The 17,813-nt window shown below is 34.0% G+C and overlaps 1 protein-coding gene across 1 annotated transcript in view; it reads left to right on the top strand.

Moving 5' to 3' along the window:
* The first annotated feature begins 1,225 nt into the window (after window positions 1–1,225).
* LOC129260009 (homeobox protein orthopedia) overlaps window positions 1,226–17,813 on the top strand; it is a 29,820-nt gene continuing 13,232 nt past the window's right edge. The window contains exons 1-2 of the mRNA XM_064114571.1: window positions 1,226–1,337; window positions 6,675–7,033. Coding sequence (XP_063970641.1) covers window positions 1,226–1,337; window positions 6,675–7,033 — 471 coding nt within the window. The remainder of the gene's footprint in view (window positions 1,338–6,674; window positions 7,034–17,813) is intronic.

Here is a 17,813-nt window from a genome sequence, read left to right as displayed (position 1 = left end):
ACAAATATATAAAGTACAATATTGAAATGATTTACATGTCCAATCAATATACATGTAAATTATTGATAACTGTCTGCAATCATAATAGCAATCATCATCAAAAGACACTCATAATATCAAACGTGATAACATATACTTGCAGTAACATTCTAAATAACAGCAATCGTAGATTTAAAAAAAAGCAAATTTAATAAATCAAAATGCTAGTAATAGATAAAAACGAATATGTAAAGGTTTACATTAAACCATAGTATACAATGATCTCTGGAAAAACCATGCTAAAGGAATTTGTTAGAGAAATGAAAGAAAAAGGGGAAGAGAGAGAGAAAAAAAACCCACAGAAATGTATAGGAATTAATGGCATTATTTTGTTTTACCATATCAACCTACTATCAACACACTTTGATTTATACACTTGTAAAACATTACAGTGTGATATGATTGTCTTGATTGAGTGAATCTACATTTTTCGACTGTCGTAAGTTTAGTAGTAATGCGTTCATATAGTTTTAAAAGCAAAATATAAACACGCGGTTATACATTTCACGACCCATCATGCCCAAGACAGATAATAACAATAAAACCACGTAAATATATATAACCACAAAACAAACCACATTTTTATTTCCCCTCCTTTTTATTGTTCTCCTCCTCTTTATCATCTCTATGTGTTGTGTCTTTTTCTCTCTCCAACCTAGCTCTTCTTCTTGTTCAATGCGATTCGAGGTACGTTATTGGGCGTTCAGAACGTGACGTAGCCGATCTCGCCGATCGCTGTTCTCTACTCGTTCAACCAATCAGCGCTAGCGATAATTCGCGCGGCGCCACGCGAACCACCTGTATAACAGGACGCCACCAGACCGGGATATCGTTAGTTGACCGCATAAAACTCCGCCAGGGCTTTCCAAGTCCTCTTCTCTCCCTACTCTCCTCCGTCAATTCCCCACGACCAACTGATTCATTGCGACAACTAGACACTAGTCACGTTGCTCATGACTGAGAAATATTGACAATATTGACAGACGCTGGCCAGACGACTAGATTTTTCGGGTATTCAGTACATTTTTACTCAATGTGTTACATGAGGAATGGTTCTCTAGTCTGATTATTTCTTGCACGTCGGTGAAGGGAAAGATAATTGTTAAAGGTGGCGTTTGTAGCGAGATACCATCACCCAGGATCGGGCCACTTTCCACAGGACTTGTCTCCGGGTATCTTTGATAGAATGGAGCGAACTCTAGCCCATGTTCCGTCAATGGAACTATCCACAGAGGCTCTTCTTGTCACTGGTGGATTGGATAATACTAACAAGATGATCACATCATCGGCAGTCAGAAGTGAGTATTAGACTAGCAAGAATAACATTTAGCATTTTGATGATTTATATAATACTTCCCTTGTACGTGGCCTTAAGTATTAAGTTCTGCGTAGGCATAGAGATTAAAGATTACAGATAAATTTATGTTCATCAAATGTTATTTACGTGTCTAGTCATGTTAATGGTGCTCATTTGTGCAAATTAAAAAAAATTAGAAACGTGTCTAACGTGCAATAACCTGTCTTCATTGTTCCATTAACCAATTTAAAGAAAATAAAAGAAGATTAAAGAATTAAACTTAAGAAAAAAAATTAAGTCCGGTCACTGAATTGAGTGATTTGCTTGGTTTCAGCTGTGGGTTGATTGGTTTGACGATTTATTTACTGTTTCATTTGATATATTATCCATAAAGTTGCCCTGTTTTGTTTTCGTTTTTGCTTTTTTTCATTGTTATGTTATGTACTTTGTATGGATATTTTTTTTTTCATGTATAATATCTTTATTGTCTACATGTCACTGTGCACTCGTCACTAGCTCTGCTAACTGAGTTGCTACCTCCATTGTATTGTTAAATTTTTGAAAATGTATTAATGCTTTTATTTTTGGAAATGAATGTTGAATTGAAGTCATGTATTGCCTCAGCACATATGCATTAGATGTGAAATGTGTTCAGTGTTCAAACATTCAGTATTAAACCATTCATTGTATAATAAGCAATTATATAGTCAGTGATAAAGGTTTAATGTTGAAATCAATTATCTCTTTTTGAGACAGGATATTATAACTGATTATCTTATTTACTTTTAGGTATGAGTACTATTCTGACTGTGATACAATCAATAATACTTCTATTCATTTCCACCACCCTCGCTCCGAACAGAAATAAACAGTCAGATGTTATCCTGGATGGTGATATGAACTTGAATAAATGGTTGTCATTATATCATGGTCTGCTTGTTTATCATTGGCACTATAATAACATCAGAATTCATAGGTCTTTCGAACTCATAAAACTAACATTGTTTTCAAAATGTTACACTCGATTACCGCAACATAAATCAGTTTTGTTATCCAGTTATTCTTTAAATTCCTAATTCCTAATTTATTTTCAAGCTCTACAATAACGTTCCTTTTATATATATTTTTTTTTCAATTTTGTGTCACAAGGAGTGACTTCAAGGTCAAAAATCACAATATGTATATAGCCATTCGTATCTTGTAACCTAGTTACCATGGTTGTTGGTGAATGTTATCACCGTGATCAATTAATGAACACAGTCTTAGCTTATGTTCGTTATATGATTTAAATCAAGCAAAACCATCACTATAATGCAGCTTTATCATTGTGAACTAAATAGAATTCATGATGATTTTGAGCACTTCTCTCAATTATAAAATATAATACAAATTAAATTCATTTAATACTCACCAAAATTTAGGAGGATAAGCTCACCCAGAGAATACCATCACACAATAAAAACTATTACATGTGAAGACGGCATTACGTAAGCTACCTCAGTTTAAAAAAAAGAATTGAGTCTTAAACAACATTTACTTATTTTTTTTAATTTGTGGGAGATATTTCGTGCGAAGTGTTGTAATTTCGACAAAAATCTATTTCTCGTTAATATACATACATAAACGTTCAGGTAGATTTTAACACATACGTAATGGTGTCAACTACTAAATAGACTTGTGTTTTTTTCTCACCACAATCAATTGTAAATGGTTTAATTTACTCCTATCATTTTTCTCTCCAACATTCACTTTTCCTTTTACATAAAACTTAAAACACGTCACATTGTAGATAAGAATAATGCTTCAGAAATAATGAGTTAAGGAATCAGGTATGTCCATTTTCGAAAAGGGAAAATTATTTATCAAGAAGTTGAAAAACGATGATAACCTTTATTAATACTTTAGGGCGTAAGTTTTTAATCAACGTTCATAATTATTTGGGACACGCAACGGGAATCCTGACATTTAATGAGCAGGATAAGCTCTACAAAATAAATAAAGGCATGCAAATAACCATGGATACATGAATCTGTATATCTACTTTGACCATGACTCCTGCTTTTATAACTGTAAGCTTTGAAATCAGGAAGCGGTATGTAGTTAAGTGGGTTTGTCAGAATCGTTATAATATGTATTTTCAATATTAATTGAGGTTTACTAATTATATTCTTCCCTAGTCTAATGACAATTTATTGCTCTGATTACATCATTGAGATATTGTTACTACGTCGACTACAAGTATGCTGCTAATTGTACTACATTACTCTACCTTAATCAAATCATGTATAATCGTGTACACGACACCTAAACAAATTGGTTATCAATTACGGTCACTCTCTATATAGCTAGGAAAATATCTTAATGAAAGGAAAACACCCGTTTTTCTTTTTCAGAATATCAATGCACTCTGTGGATTCGCACTGCAAAGCAAACACTTTACAATTATTTGCACATGATTGCTAGCCCATATAGGGCTTTATATAAATTGAACTCGTCAATTAGTGAAAATGCTTCCTAGTATTTGTAATGTTCTTTATTTATTTGAAATGAAACCACGAGGGTGCATGTATTTCAATTCATCTCCCAAAATGGATGTATTTGAGATCCCTCTCAGCTTATCTAACAATTCACAAAATATATTTCTTTCATACAAACTGAGTTTGTACATCAACTTAGATATCAACCTATACATCGTGTACATGATAATGAAAGGGGCTTCTTGGTGAGATTTTAAAAGCAAATCGGAGGTAATAAACAATTACAATATACATTTAATTTAAAATGTATTTCCCTTGTGGTCATAAAATACAGTAGAATGCAGCTAAAACTCAACAAACCAAAGTAGTTTGATTACATCACGAAGGTAATCATTGTCCTTTGTCAAAGTCCCCAATTCTAATATGCTAATCGTCCATTATCCACTGCATGGGATAGAAAAGGAAAGGGATTGCTAATGCGATTTGGACCCGCCATGAATTATCTATTCCGACATAAGGGCTGATGTACTGACAATTGATTCAAACTTGATATGATTAGGATTGGAGTTTCCTTGGCTACTACACGTGCGCGCGTGTGCGTGTGCGTGAGGGTGAGTGAGCGCGTGGAGAGTGACAAACATTAGAATGTCCGGTTAGACATGGTTTACAGCTGACGAAAAATATATCATTGAGCTATGGGTAATCATGACAAAATATATTAACTGTGATTAAAAAAAATACCTGGGCGTAACACTGGCAATTAGTAGAATCAATAGAAGTCTGAAATTATGTGTTTTTTCCCTTGTGTTTGTAGTGTGTTGAAATTCTTTTTTTCCCATCCTCCTTCCACATCCCTCCTCGTATTTCTCTTTCTCTCTACACCATTCATTAAGAAGATATGTCATATAAACAGTCATAACTCGTTTCTTTTTAAATCTCCATCTTCTCTTTATATCTCTATCCTATTTATATATTGCTCTCTCTCTCTACCCATTACTGTCTCTTTCTTTCTCTTTTTCTCTTCGTTTCTCTTCTTTCCCCCTATGTTTTCTTTCTCTTTTCGTTTTTATCTAACTCCTGCTTATCTGTTTATCCCTTGCTCCTCATGCCATTATGGTTTCTTCTCCAGATTTTCAAGCTACAGGCTTCTGTTAATCTTCATTATAAAATCATCGTGCATATTTTTTTTTACAACTCTATTTTTTTTAAAGTAAATCTCATCGACTTTAAAAGAATTGTAATTTCCTTCTCTGTTCCTTGATTGCAGACTTAAGAGGTAATAATTTTATATCTTCATTTGCCGTTCGGCCCCCTTTCTCTCTTTCATCCAACTTTGCTGAACACCCTCACCTTCTCTTACCGATCCCCGCCCCCTCTCTCTTTCCATCGACCTCTTACTTGCCTCTTTATCAGAGAATGTCTCTACACTCTTAAAGATGTTGGGCAACATACTGTCCACACAACAATTGGTTAAAACTTTGTCCAATTCGGGGTAGTTTTAAACCAATAATGTGTGCTTTGGGTGAACACAGTATTGGTTGAAAGCTACTCAGAGTTGGATAAAAATTTTAACCAATTGTTGTGTGGACAGTATGTTGCCCAACAGTTTAAGAGCGTAAATATCTTTGTCTTTATTCGCATCACTTTATTCTCTGGATGGCACGATTGGGGATAGCTTACGATACACTTTCTGTAAATAGTTAGACCACTGACTAAGCTACCCTGTATATATATATATATATATATAAAATCAATGGTAAGTAAACATAAATATTGCATTCCAGATTCGAAATGAGTAATTTTGGAGTCGAAATTAATAGATCAAATAATACAAATCAATTCAAGTCTCTTGAAAGTATACTTATGTAGATAATCCCTATCGTGCATGTAGAGCACCTGCATGTCTATATCAAAATTAAGTCAGATCCTTTTGATTTACTTTGATTAAATTAACACGAAACTTTCAGATATGAAAATTTAAACTTAAAATGGGTAAGAGTATACGCAATACATCGAGTAGTAACATAAGTAAGGGGGATATCCCCCTGTATCTGTTAATTATCGTTTACTAATATCGACATTACAGCGTCATGTCTCCACCCTTTCCATCTTATTTTCTTTCTTTATAACCCAGTATATAATACTGTCTTGGATCAAATATCTGAAGGATGCTGACTGATATGAGATGGGTATTAGATCCAACTCCTTGCATGGATACGGCGATTTCTAATATCCGACTTGTCAAATCATGATTGAAGACTAGCCAATTTACTAAACTTCATAAACGATCTTAAAATTGGAATGGAAGGGGTTTCACGTGATCTGACTAGCTTTTACCCATCTTCTTTCCTTATAAAGCTTGAGATTGTTTGATAAATGTATCACTTTTACTTAGGAAGTTCAGTGGACATTGCTTTGTTTTAGTTCTACAGTCATAGGTATACTGACTGAATAATTTTTACCATTGCAGTACTCTGCCAATACGCTGTGATATATATTTAAAATTCTGAATAACTTCATTCATTGTTCTCGAGTCATGTCGTTTTTTTTTTCTCTCAGTGCATTACGTAAAAATATTCTTGTCTTATCAAGCTTTTGATGTCATATCACCAATTTAGACTTTTATCATATTGATTTAATACTTTTTCATGCTGCAAGGCCTTCCATATCTTAACCCCCCCCCCCCCCCGAACAAAAAAATAATTCCGTGCGAAGGATGAATTACATGCCTCGCCCCTCCCCCTTGATGACATTACCCCCACTGTCATCGATTTCAATGTCTTTAATAATGTAATCCAAATATTTATAATCATAAGTGTACCCCTGGAATAATATTTTCATATCACTTCTGTTTCTTGTAGATGACGACGGTACGATGATCAGCCAACATAGCGAGAAAGTCTCGTACGGCACCAGCGGGGCACCGGATGGTTCCACGCCGCCGGTAACGGCAGCCGGTGGAGGCAGCGAAGGCAACGGCATCGGCGGCGGTGGTGGTGTTGGCGGTGGCATGATCGGGGACGGCACTGGACATTCGGTCGGGTCATCGGCCAGCGGGAACGATGATGATAAACCAGCAAAGCAGAAACGACATCGTACTCGATTTACTCCAGCCCAACTCAACGAACTGGAGAGAAACTTTGCCAAGACGCATTATCCTGATATCTTTATGAGGGAGGAGATTGCGATGAGGGTTGGTTTAACCGAATCACGAGTTCAGGTAAATACGTCTTTTTTTTATTTTTATATATATCATCCTATTTATCATTCCATCCCTTATGATAATGATAATGAAGCCTTTAATGACGTTAGTATCCACCGAATCAGACGCTCATGGTGCTTAATCCGAAACAAAGGCCATGATCACGATGATGTCGCATTAAAATTGAATAAGAATAAGAAAATCCGTTATCATTGCGTCTTTTTTTAATGGAAAACAACGACTGGCGAGATGCGTCTAGATTTTTTTTTTCAAAGTCCTATGTGTCTTACATGTTTTATACAAAGTGGTTCTCTATTCTTCAATCATTTAGAGTCAAATTGTTGTTGAATATTATTAGTTCATTCTTCCTTCATTATATCAATTAGATTTGCTAAATAAATAAACGAGAAATTCCTAATGAGAAACATGTACTTTACTTAAGTTTACCTAAACTAAATATTTCACCAATCCATAAAAAATATACATATAATGAAATTAAACCAATACAATTATTCGATATACAATACAATTCAGAATATAAAAAAAATACAGGGTAAGGTAATAAACAACACAACAAAATACAAAACAATGCAGTTTGATATAATACAAAGTCATGACATGCACTACCATACAAATAAAAAAAAGAGAATAATACACGATACAGTGATTGCGTTTCTCTACTGCTCTGACAACAAGTCATTTATTCCACAGCGTTTTCATACCATTTCTGTAGAAGCCTTCAAGACCTAGATAAGAATAAACCTATCAAAATGATTTGTTTCTTTAATAAAGTCATATAACTGTGTTAACAGATTTTAGTGAAAGAATGATCTTTTATTTCAGTCTGTTATTGCATGATGCATACTGATTTCATTTGTTTGAAAATGATAGATCTCGAAGTGCACGGAGTTAACACAGAAGATACACGAACAGCAACATGTGACAAAGTGGTCGTAAATCTAAGCAATTACTTTGGTGTGATATCTATATTAATAACCTGTCTTATGTAGCTATCATTGTAGTATACAGGCAGCTGGTTGGGCAATAGAGCAAGAAATCTAGCCCAACTATACGCTCAATTTCATTCAGTCTTAGCATCTCGTGTATGCGACAGTCATTATCGGCAATCGCTGCACCGAATCCCCCGAGAGGAATGGCGGGAGGGAATCCGCTTACAACGGTCTGTTGAACAGGCTTACAGCAATCATAGTGTTTAATTTCCCCCTCCTTCTTAAGATGGCTATCAAGATTGTCAAAAGTCGGATGAAATGAATTCATCATTAGCTTCCCCAGATCAGATTGATAGCAGAAACATATTTCTACACCAAATTTGATCTGTTTATTTTCCCTCGATAATATTCTTGCAAAGAATGAAAATGATTCAGACTATTAATAGCAGGTTTCGTAAATTGGACACGAAATATTATCAAGCGCCCCAAGTTACATTATTACATTTCACAACTCAGTATTTTTTGGTGTGCCAAGTTTAAAGTGTTGTATGAAAATATTACAAATCTGTATAAATTGATTACATTATAACCGATTGCCAATACTCCGTAAAAAGATATTTTTTATCAATTTCATTTGTCAACATGCGCAGAATACTGTGGACAGTAGATTTTATGCATTGTCAAGTGAATTCTTAAAGATGAAGCATGTTTTAAAAGTAGTATTTGCTTGTGCTTCTTTCCATTCAATATCTTGTATCCTGCTTGCCGCATATCACATTTCTTCTTTATACTTTAAACATGATAAGGTTAAAGCAGAAAGTTGCCTCGTCATATTCATGACAGTAAATATAAAGATATTACAATGACACTTAGAGACAAAAATTATTTCTCAATAAAACAAGACAATTATATAAATGAAGATAAAAGTTGAATGCGAATTGATCGTTGGCTTTACGTTTTAAAAGGTTACAATATTTTCGTTGAAGATATCCATACTGCATGACATGAATACAAGTCATATGTGTCAGGATCTCTGCTTTTAAGGAAAAGACTAATCTGAAATTATAAATGGCAGAGGTCGCTCCTTCTCCTCGACAATATGATTTTTATCTCGATTATATAAATGTATCATTGTATAAAATTTACTTCTTCAGCTAAACAAAAACAAACGAAAAACACTTAAAATCTCAATTTTTTGTCTATTATATAAATTAATAAAACAAAACACTTGAAGCACTGTAGCAAACATCCATATATAACTTTAAAAGTGCATAGTATTGATTAGAGTTATTTAATTCTAGGAAAGATAGAGAAAGAGAGAGAGAGAAGAAGAAGAGGGAGTGAGAGAAGGAGAAAGAAAGAAAAGGGAGGAAATATCCATGATAGAGTCATCATATTCTATAGAATTCATCATTTTTATCATAAAATGCAACGACCTCCATTTTCCAGGTCTCATACTATTTTGGGCCTAAACCCGTTTTTGTAAGACGCCAGAATAATTTTCCATGGATAGTTTATTATTGAAATGAAATCTTGCTCACGGCTCTTCCAAGGGTAAGAACAGACAAAAAATAAGAATGAAAAAAGGCAAATAAATTGGATGGTCTTGATGGGAATGTGTTTTGCCAGGGCATTCCCCTTTAATAAAACTGGAACAAATTGCGATCAAAGGCAGCTGGTCCTTTTTTTATGAATGAATTCCGATATAAAGAAGATCATATTCAAAATTAGTACGACCGAGCGACTTCATATTGCCAAGGAACTATTGTATTATACCTAATGAGCAAATTACAGAGTAAATCTTTGTAATGAATTGATTAAATTTGTTGTAGTAGGACATCTAGTCTGGAAATTGTTCTAGTTTTGAATGGCTTTGATGAGTCACGTCGTTGACTATTATAGTCAAACTGAGTAATCATCCTTTATATATGCTGCTATTCATAATCTATGTTTTTCCAAGGCAATCAATAACATTCGAATTTCGCACCTGCCTAAAAAAGTATTATTTCTGAAAGTTCTTTATCTTATTATGATCTTAATCATAGTAATATGTACGGCATATTATATAGTGACTTACAATGTTTAAAAAATATTTTTTGATGTTTCCAAACCTTTTACGTACAGTGGAAACAAATTTTCCTAAAACAGCATTGATGTTCGTTCATTTTGATTAAGTTATGATGATTTAGTGGCATGAAAATTGAAAATTGTCTTCTTGTCAATGTTTCCATCTATCAGTTTGAGAATTATTTCCATTTTCAATATTTGTATCCCTTATCTTCTTAAACTGAAATGATTTTTTTCATCTCAATGACTGGATAATTTGTCAAGCGATGTCGTCTCCAAAGTCCATGATCTATCTAAAATATCTTGGATCTATTAAGTCGAGCCACTATGTACGCCATTTCAAAGGGACAGTCTATTTCATTACATGTATAGAGTGGTCAATGATCTCTAGAAACAGATCAGTGATAGCGGTGTACATTAATTAGCCACGTTTTTCACCTCTTCACCATTCATTATATCCCTTTAAGTTTTTGAACACCATGTTTTTTTTTCGTCATGTTCGTATAGAGGAATTCGAGTAGGCAATAGTCTGACAGGATCTTATGTTTCATTAAATTAGACATTAATCCGACAGAAAAATATTATTGAAAAGTAAACAGAAAAAACAAATCAAGGTATATTCTCAACCAATCAACCCATACTCTTAGAACATTGAAGTAATAATTTAGCGATTATTGGTGATTGAGGATCAGTAGGTGATCTGGTGACACGAAACTTTTAACATAATCATTCGGTTTCCCCGATTAGAAATATTTAAATAAAAAAAAAATAACACGAGTAAGTCTGTGTGTGGATGTGTGTGTCAGAGAGTGAGTGTGAAGGAGAGAGCGACAGGGGGGTGAGGTTATAACATAAATAGCAAGCATCATCATCATTATACATCTCTTGATAAAAGGGAAAGGTACAGGTAGAGCGATAGAAAGAGAGAATGGTGTTAGATCAGTTTTAACACGGCATCAGTATCACAATGTAAGAGGGAGATGGAAGACGATGAGAGAGAGAGAGATTGGGTTTGGTTTGATGTTGAGTCGAGAATGTATTACCCTTAGATTATTGTCCATCTTCCTTTTGTTTTCGGGATACCTATAGTCGATTAGCGGATAACCTCATGTGGAACGAGAAAAAGAGTGAGATTCACTCTCCGTGCTCTTTATCTCCGCGTTCCCCAAAAGAACCGGAAATTAATTTGCGTTTAATTAAAAGCGAATCGTGGTATTGAAACACGTACTTTAAATTAAAGCTACCTGACTTCTATGGGTTCCATTTTGTTTCTTTACTAGCCTCGTCCAGTGATTTATAATTAGGCGCTTTTTCTATTTTGTAACCGTGCATGGAGAGACTTAAGTCAGCTTTAAAAGGGGGATCTCGCTTGTACGCAGTTGAGACTAAGTACGTCACGCAAAGATTATAACGGGATTTTCTTAACCCATTGTGATTTGAGTCGCATATTATTTTTGTGCAATAAAAGACAGAACTGCATCAAAATAAAATTGTCAATGGAGCTCGCATATTTCGTTCACGGGAGAGAAGTCTCTTGTAAATACGATTCAGAAGAAAGTTGAAAATGTTAACTAGCATAACGCGGGCGAGGTTCGAAATTGTGAGTATGGCAATGGAAAATATGTTAAAACGATGAGATAATTCCAGTTGAGATCTAAGTATCTATTGACTTTTTTTAGAAGAGGGGGGTGAATCTATGAAAATCGATACCCGCTTCATCTTTAAGACAGTATACGAGAGACTATCGATATATATATATATATATATATATATATATATATATATATATATATATATATAAAACTGCTCTTTGATTAGGTGTTCTTTTTTTGTACACGTTGCAGCAAAATATATTCAAACTAAATGCATAAAGTAAAATAACAATGGTAGTAAACCATTTTTCATACTTCCATTCATTTACTGAGCATGATTGCTTATTTCATTTTATATCTTTATCACAATGTATTGTTCAGTCAAAATTTACATCTTGCTTAACCATAAGTATCTTTAGCCAAAAGCTATGCTTGTTTTAGGCCGCATGAAGAGCTACATTGTAAAAGTTTTCGATAATACTCATTTAAAAGATGAAATCAAATATCACAATGGGAGCATCTTTAAAAGGTATCGTCTAGTATTCATGCTGGTTCACAAATGTGTAAATGTCGCCAGGAGATGATACTACCTGCGTATTGCTAACGTGGAAAGCTTCTTCTGATACTGTCCATTTTGGGATTGAGCGAATTGGTTTAAACTAATTGAAAACGTTTTATTGAAAGTGATCCTTTGCAACCAAGTTGCCTCATATTGTACAGTTTTGACAATTTGACAATTAATGGCATAATAAAAACCGATTTGAAAAGGAAACATTATACTATAAAGGAAAATAAAAACGTTCTTCTAAAACACAATCATAATAGTTTGTAAAACTGCAAAATATCACATTACAAATATATGTATAAATAGACTTTTGAGATGTATGTAGTTTTCAATACAAGATCTCTCCTTTTCCTTTGTTTTATCAAGTTTATAGAATGCATTTGTTTTTCTGTCCGATTTCAAAAACTGACTTCTTTTTGGTATCAAATCATTTCTAAAAATATTTAAGCTAATTAAAAATTATTTTGGATTTTGAAAGGTGGATAAATAATTCTCCAAGTGAAATTATACGTGAATTGACTCCAAAAATGGCCAAAATAGCAGGAATAGTATGAAACATATGAATTTGTTGAATTTACAATAAAACAAATAATTTTAAGGTAACAACTTCAGATATTAAAAAAAGAAAATGATATTACGATTTATATCAGACTTTTAAATGAAGAAAACAAGGCTTATTTGGCCATTATTTTCTTCCATTTATTACATAATGTTAACCACAGAAGTGTCGATAAAAAACAGTAAGATGTGTAATGACCTAATTAATTTTCAAATCATGAAATCAACACAAATCAAAATTAAGTGGTCAATATAGATATACAAATATTCATTTTCAAACTTCATCACTCTCAAATAATTCAAGATCCCATCGGTCTATTATTATTATATCATAATATGTTTTTCATTAATATACGATGTCACAAAAACACCCCAAAGGGGTTTACAGATTATTGAAAAATTGTAACAATGCATAACAAATTTTAAAATGGATTGATCCGTATTCAGTTTTATGTTTGTCGGCGACTGTTTGATACAATTTGCGTTTTCTATTATTCCCGGAGGTAAAGGTTTTAAAGCTTAGATTATAAATGCTTGGAACCCAGTTCAAACGAGCATCAGACGCTAAGGGAAAGATACTATAATAATTTCAACCTCGATTAAAAGACTTCGGCCTGTAGGCGCTGCTTCATTCGAGGCGGTAGCAAAAAAAAGTACCGAGAACCGAGTTGGGCCGGGAAAGTGGCGGCAGAGAGGAGAAAAATAAAATGAGAGAGAGAGAGAGAGAGAGAGAGAAGTCTGAAAGGGAATCACAAACGTAGGATGGCCGGACAAAGTTGATAGATGACATAAAGCACTGTGCTACACCGAGTCCATTTTGATTACTGAATTTAATGTGATTTTAATGAAATTTCGGATGCACAATTAGGCGGTCTTTTATCATGCTAAAATTGACGGTGATATTTGGTTTTTGCCAGTGTATGTGCGTGTCTGCCGAGATGTGTGTACTATGACGAAGTCATGCGCGTAGGTTGTCACGAGAGGGGTTCTAACTGAACAAGAGTGGAAGAACATGAAGGAGAGAAGTAGAGAGAGAGATAAAGAAAGAAACAGAGAGGGGAGAAAGGGGAAGAAAAAAAGAGATAATTCGATGGTGGCATGTCACAAATTAAAGCCAGGTTTTGGCAATCGGCACGATACGAATGGACACCTAAGCACGCACTAGAATATTATCTCCCTCCGTCTCATCCACTCCTTCCATGACGATTGTGAAGAAAATCTTTTTATCTTTTTTCTTCTCCACCACCCTGATCATCTATGCTGTTTCATGGTCCATTGTCATGACGAATGAAATAAGATGGATGGCCAGAAATATTGACATTATCTGCCATGCGAGTCCGCGCCTTTTCGGAACTTGAATTAAAAAGAATCCTTCCGCTGATAGTCATAACCGAGCTTCTGTATCGACCACACACACTATTCCCCCATCCAAACAGAAACCATCAAATTGCAAGAGAGCCCAGACCAAAGTAATATTTACATTTGAGTAATAGTGCAATCATGAGCGAACTATTTGAATCCATTATTGTACTTGCTTGGAATAAATTAGTCTGTATTACCATTATGGATATGACTTTTCGTACAATTTATTTACAGCACACTGTAAAAAATATTGGGTAAAATGTTTACCACCACGACGGTAATTATGAATCCAACCTATTTGGGGCAGTATTTTACCCAATGCGGGAAGCATATTGTCCAGTAAGGTTAAACAATAAGCAGCAATTATTTTAGAATGGGCAAAATTTTCATCACTCTGGATAAATAAAAATGCCCCAAAAGAAAAGCCCAATGTTGGTTGGATACATAATTACCCCCATGGAGCATTTTTACCCGATATTTTTTAGAGTGAAGCAATGTCATTACGATAATTTTCATTCACGACTATATACATGTATATACATATATAATTATATATAAATATATATATATATATACCATTACTGACTCATAGATAAAATTAAAGCTAAAGCGATTTATTACAGGCATTAATATTACAATTCATTTTGATATTATAAAAATAGCGACTATTATATTTATCAAAAAATCGTTTGTATTTTTTTTACTTGTTTCATTGCAATGAAATAGACAGCAAAAATATTTACTCAATATTAAACGGTAATTGCATGTTATGAATTTGTTATAAGAGAAATAACGCCATGAACAAACATGGCAAAATAGACTCTCTGATCCTTATCGAAACCCGAAACATTTTTTTTTCGACGCATAATCAAGTATTACATGTATATGTAGGTGTATTTCCTTTCATTGCAGGGCATGCAAGCACATGAATAGTAATATTTATTCAGGGCATGCTCGGCAAAAAGGTGTACCTTTCTCCTTCTTTTTATCCGGTAGAGTTTCCGATGAAACACGCACGGATTCTGTGAGTATGGCCATCTCTTACCATGTCACATTTGATCAAGTTAGATGGATGGTAGGGATGGTTAAGAGTTTAGGTTTTTGAATGAATTCATAGAAGTCGTCTAAAAACAAGCATTATTCATGCCACAGTCCATAACGTAAGGGCAGAATCGTAATAAGGTTGATCTGGGCACTTTGAGTTGTATGGGATTAAAAATACATTGATAATCAGGCACAAGTATAGTGATCAACCCAGAATATCAAATCTTAATTTTATGAATCTCTAAAATAATTTTATGAATTTTTAATCGTGGATCAAAATTCACATATTGCCGTTCATTAATAAAAATGAAAATTCCTTATTTTCAATGACAAAATAGCTACGATTGATAGTTGATGTATCATTGCAATTAATAGTATCATTATGGATATCGGAAAACGAAAAACCGTTCACGGTGGCAAGATTATTGAAAAATACATTGTCAATAAAACCAGATTTGATATTCGGTCGTTTGATTAGACTTTTTTTTATGCTCATCCCTTTTACAACAAACGTTTTAAGATATCCTGAATATCATTAATATAAGCTGTAGAATTGATCCAATGCAAAATTTAGAAAAAAGATCTCAGTCGCATTAACTGCTCATGGTGAGCTTGATCAAATTTCCTTTATTTTCTGTCATGTTGACACGGTCATGAAATGTTCATATTTTGGTGAATTCAACCAGACAATCGATAAGGAATTTTGGAAAGTGTGGCTATCAAAAATGCGAATAAGAAACTCTGATTTGGGACGTTATATGTTAAAAGTTGCGTTTTAAACACGACTCTTTTTTCAACGGGTCTATAGGTTGTCATAATATTTTGAAGGTATATCAAGTATTAGAGAAAGCGATGTTAGAGGAGTGACGACTTTGAGCAATAGTGAGGGGCGCCTTAAGATGTATTCATGAAGAGACAGAATGCGAAATCATATTTTATTTGAAAATCCTCCATTTCTGATACCGTCGCGGCGATGAAAAACAACGAGGAGAATGAATAATGATAAAGAAGAAAAGCAAGTTGATTCGGTGGTAGGCAGGATAAGTCCAGAAATCAAATTAACTTGTCATGGGTGTTTCCATCACTCTAGAATCCCAGAGACTAATAATTCTTCTCTTCTTGCCTTATACTCCACACGCATGAACAAGGAATACAGAGCATTTGTGACACGCATTTCATAAATCAACGTTGGAGAGCAAATACGTAGAGACGATATAACAGAAGATAGATCTTCTTCTTAAGCCTTATATCGATATTGATGGGATAAGGGAGATATAGACTAGAACAAAAACATAAGCGGGTATAGAGACACATGTTTTTTCCATAGCCACGACTACAATATGGGTAAAAATGCGTCCAAATAATAGCGTCAAATAATCCTACACGATGTTTTACGTGCGTTGTACATAGCGATTCTTAATTTATGATACCTCTTCGCTCCAAACCACGAACCACATTATTCTTTAAGATAGAAGTTTCATTGACTTTATGTTTCTATAATTAAAAGGAAACGGGAGTAGGCATCTATCAAGTGGGTTATGTCTTGAATTGTTTTATGATGTGATACATTCATGAGTCGATGTCAGTCATCACGGATATATAACATCCAAGTGATGCATTTCTTTACAACATCTTGCTGTCTTTACTTGGAAGTTACGATTTGTTAATGGCAATAACAACCAATTCATTAAAAGACACAGCCCCTGTCTTATTACCTCAAAGAGAGTAGATCAAAAACATAATGATACCTAGCATATTATGTAAGTATTGATAAACCGTTGTTGAACTTTCTGACAATTCATTAACATTCGAGTTAAATTCGAAACATAATCATTTAAACTCTTCTTTTGATAAAGTAAAAACAAAACGAGTAAACAAATATTGCATTCTAGTATAAGCAAGAATATTCTCTGTATTTGATGGGCTATAAAGACATCAATGAACACCGATCCTAGGGTGATTCAAGTCCCTACAGAAACAAAAATTATTATCTGAAGAAGAGATACAGTATAGCGGATCTTTGAATTGCTGTCGAAAATGTTTTTGATAAATCACAATGACCATGAGGAAAATGGATGAAAAGGAAACAATGTCCCTACTGGACTAGAAGGCAATAATGTAATATCATTTTTCATGGCCTTCCCATTACATCTTGTTAGCACTTCATACTTGACCTTTACCTAGGCCAGCTACGGGTATTTGTTGAATAATAACATCGTCTAACTGTATTTGGCCTGGATAAAATCCCTTCTTTCATGGTTATATCATAAACTAAACTTGACAGTTCTTGAATAGAGCAGTTTTACTGGTCGAGAATCCATATAGATGTATCTTAAAAGCTCAATAACGATTTCATCAAACGATCGTGATTGTTATTGATTTATTTTACTGGACTGCGATTCTGAAGAATAGAATTTGCATGATTCTTATGTATGTGTGTAGTTCCTAAGTTATTCCGGTCGCAGTGTTTGTAAATTCTACTTTAAAGACATACTATTTTGATATGCCCATTGATTTGTTTGAAAAATAAAGTGAATTTTTTTTTCATCTCGAAGGAAAAAAAAAGAAGATATTCCGATTAATTTTCTCACTCGATATTATGAATGCAATCTGCGTATTCTTGAATGATCAACAAATGCTACATTTTACGGACCTTTGGA

This window comes from Lytechinus pictus, unplaced genomic scaffold (assembly GCF_037042905.1).
Source record: "Lytechinus pictus isolate F3 Inbred unplaced genomic scaffold, Lp3.0 scaffold_19, whole genome shotgun sequence".
Taxonomy (NCBI): domain Eukaryota; kingdom Metazoa; phylum Echinodermata; class Echinoidea; order Temnopleuroida; family Toxopneustidae; genus Lytechinus; species Lytechinus pictus.
This window is presented reverse-complemented; position numbering and strand designations above follow the sequence as displayed.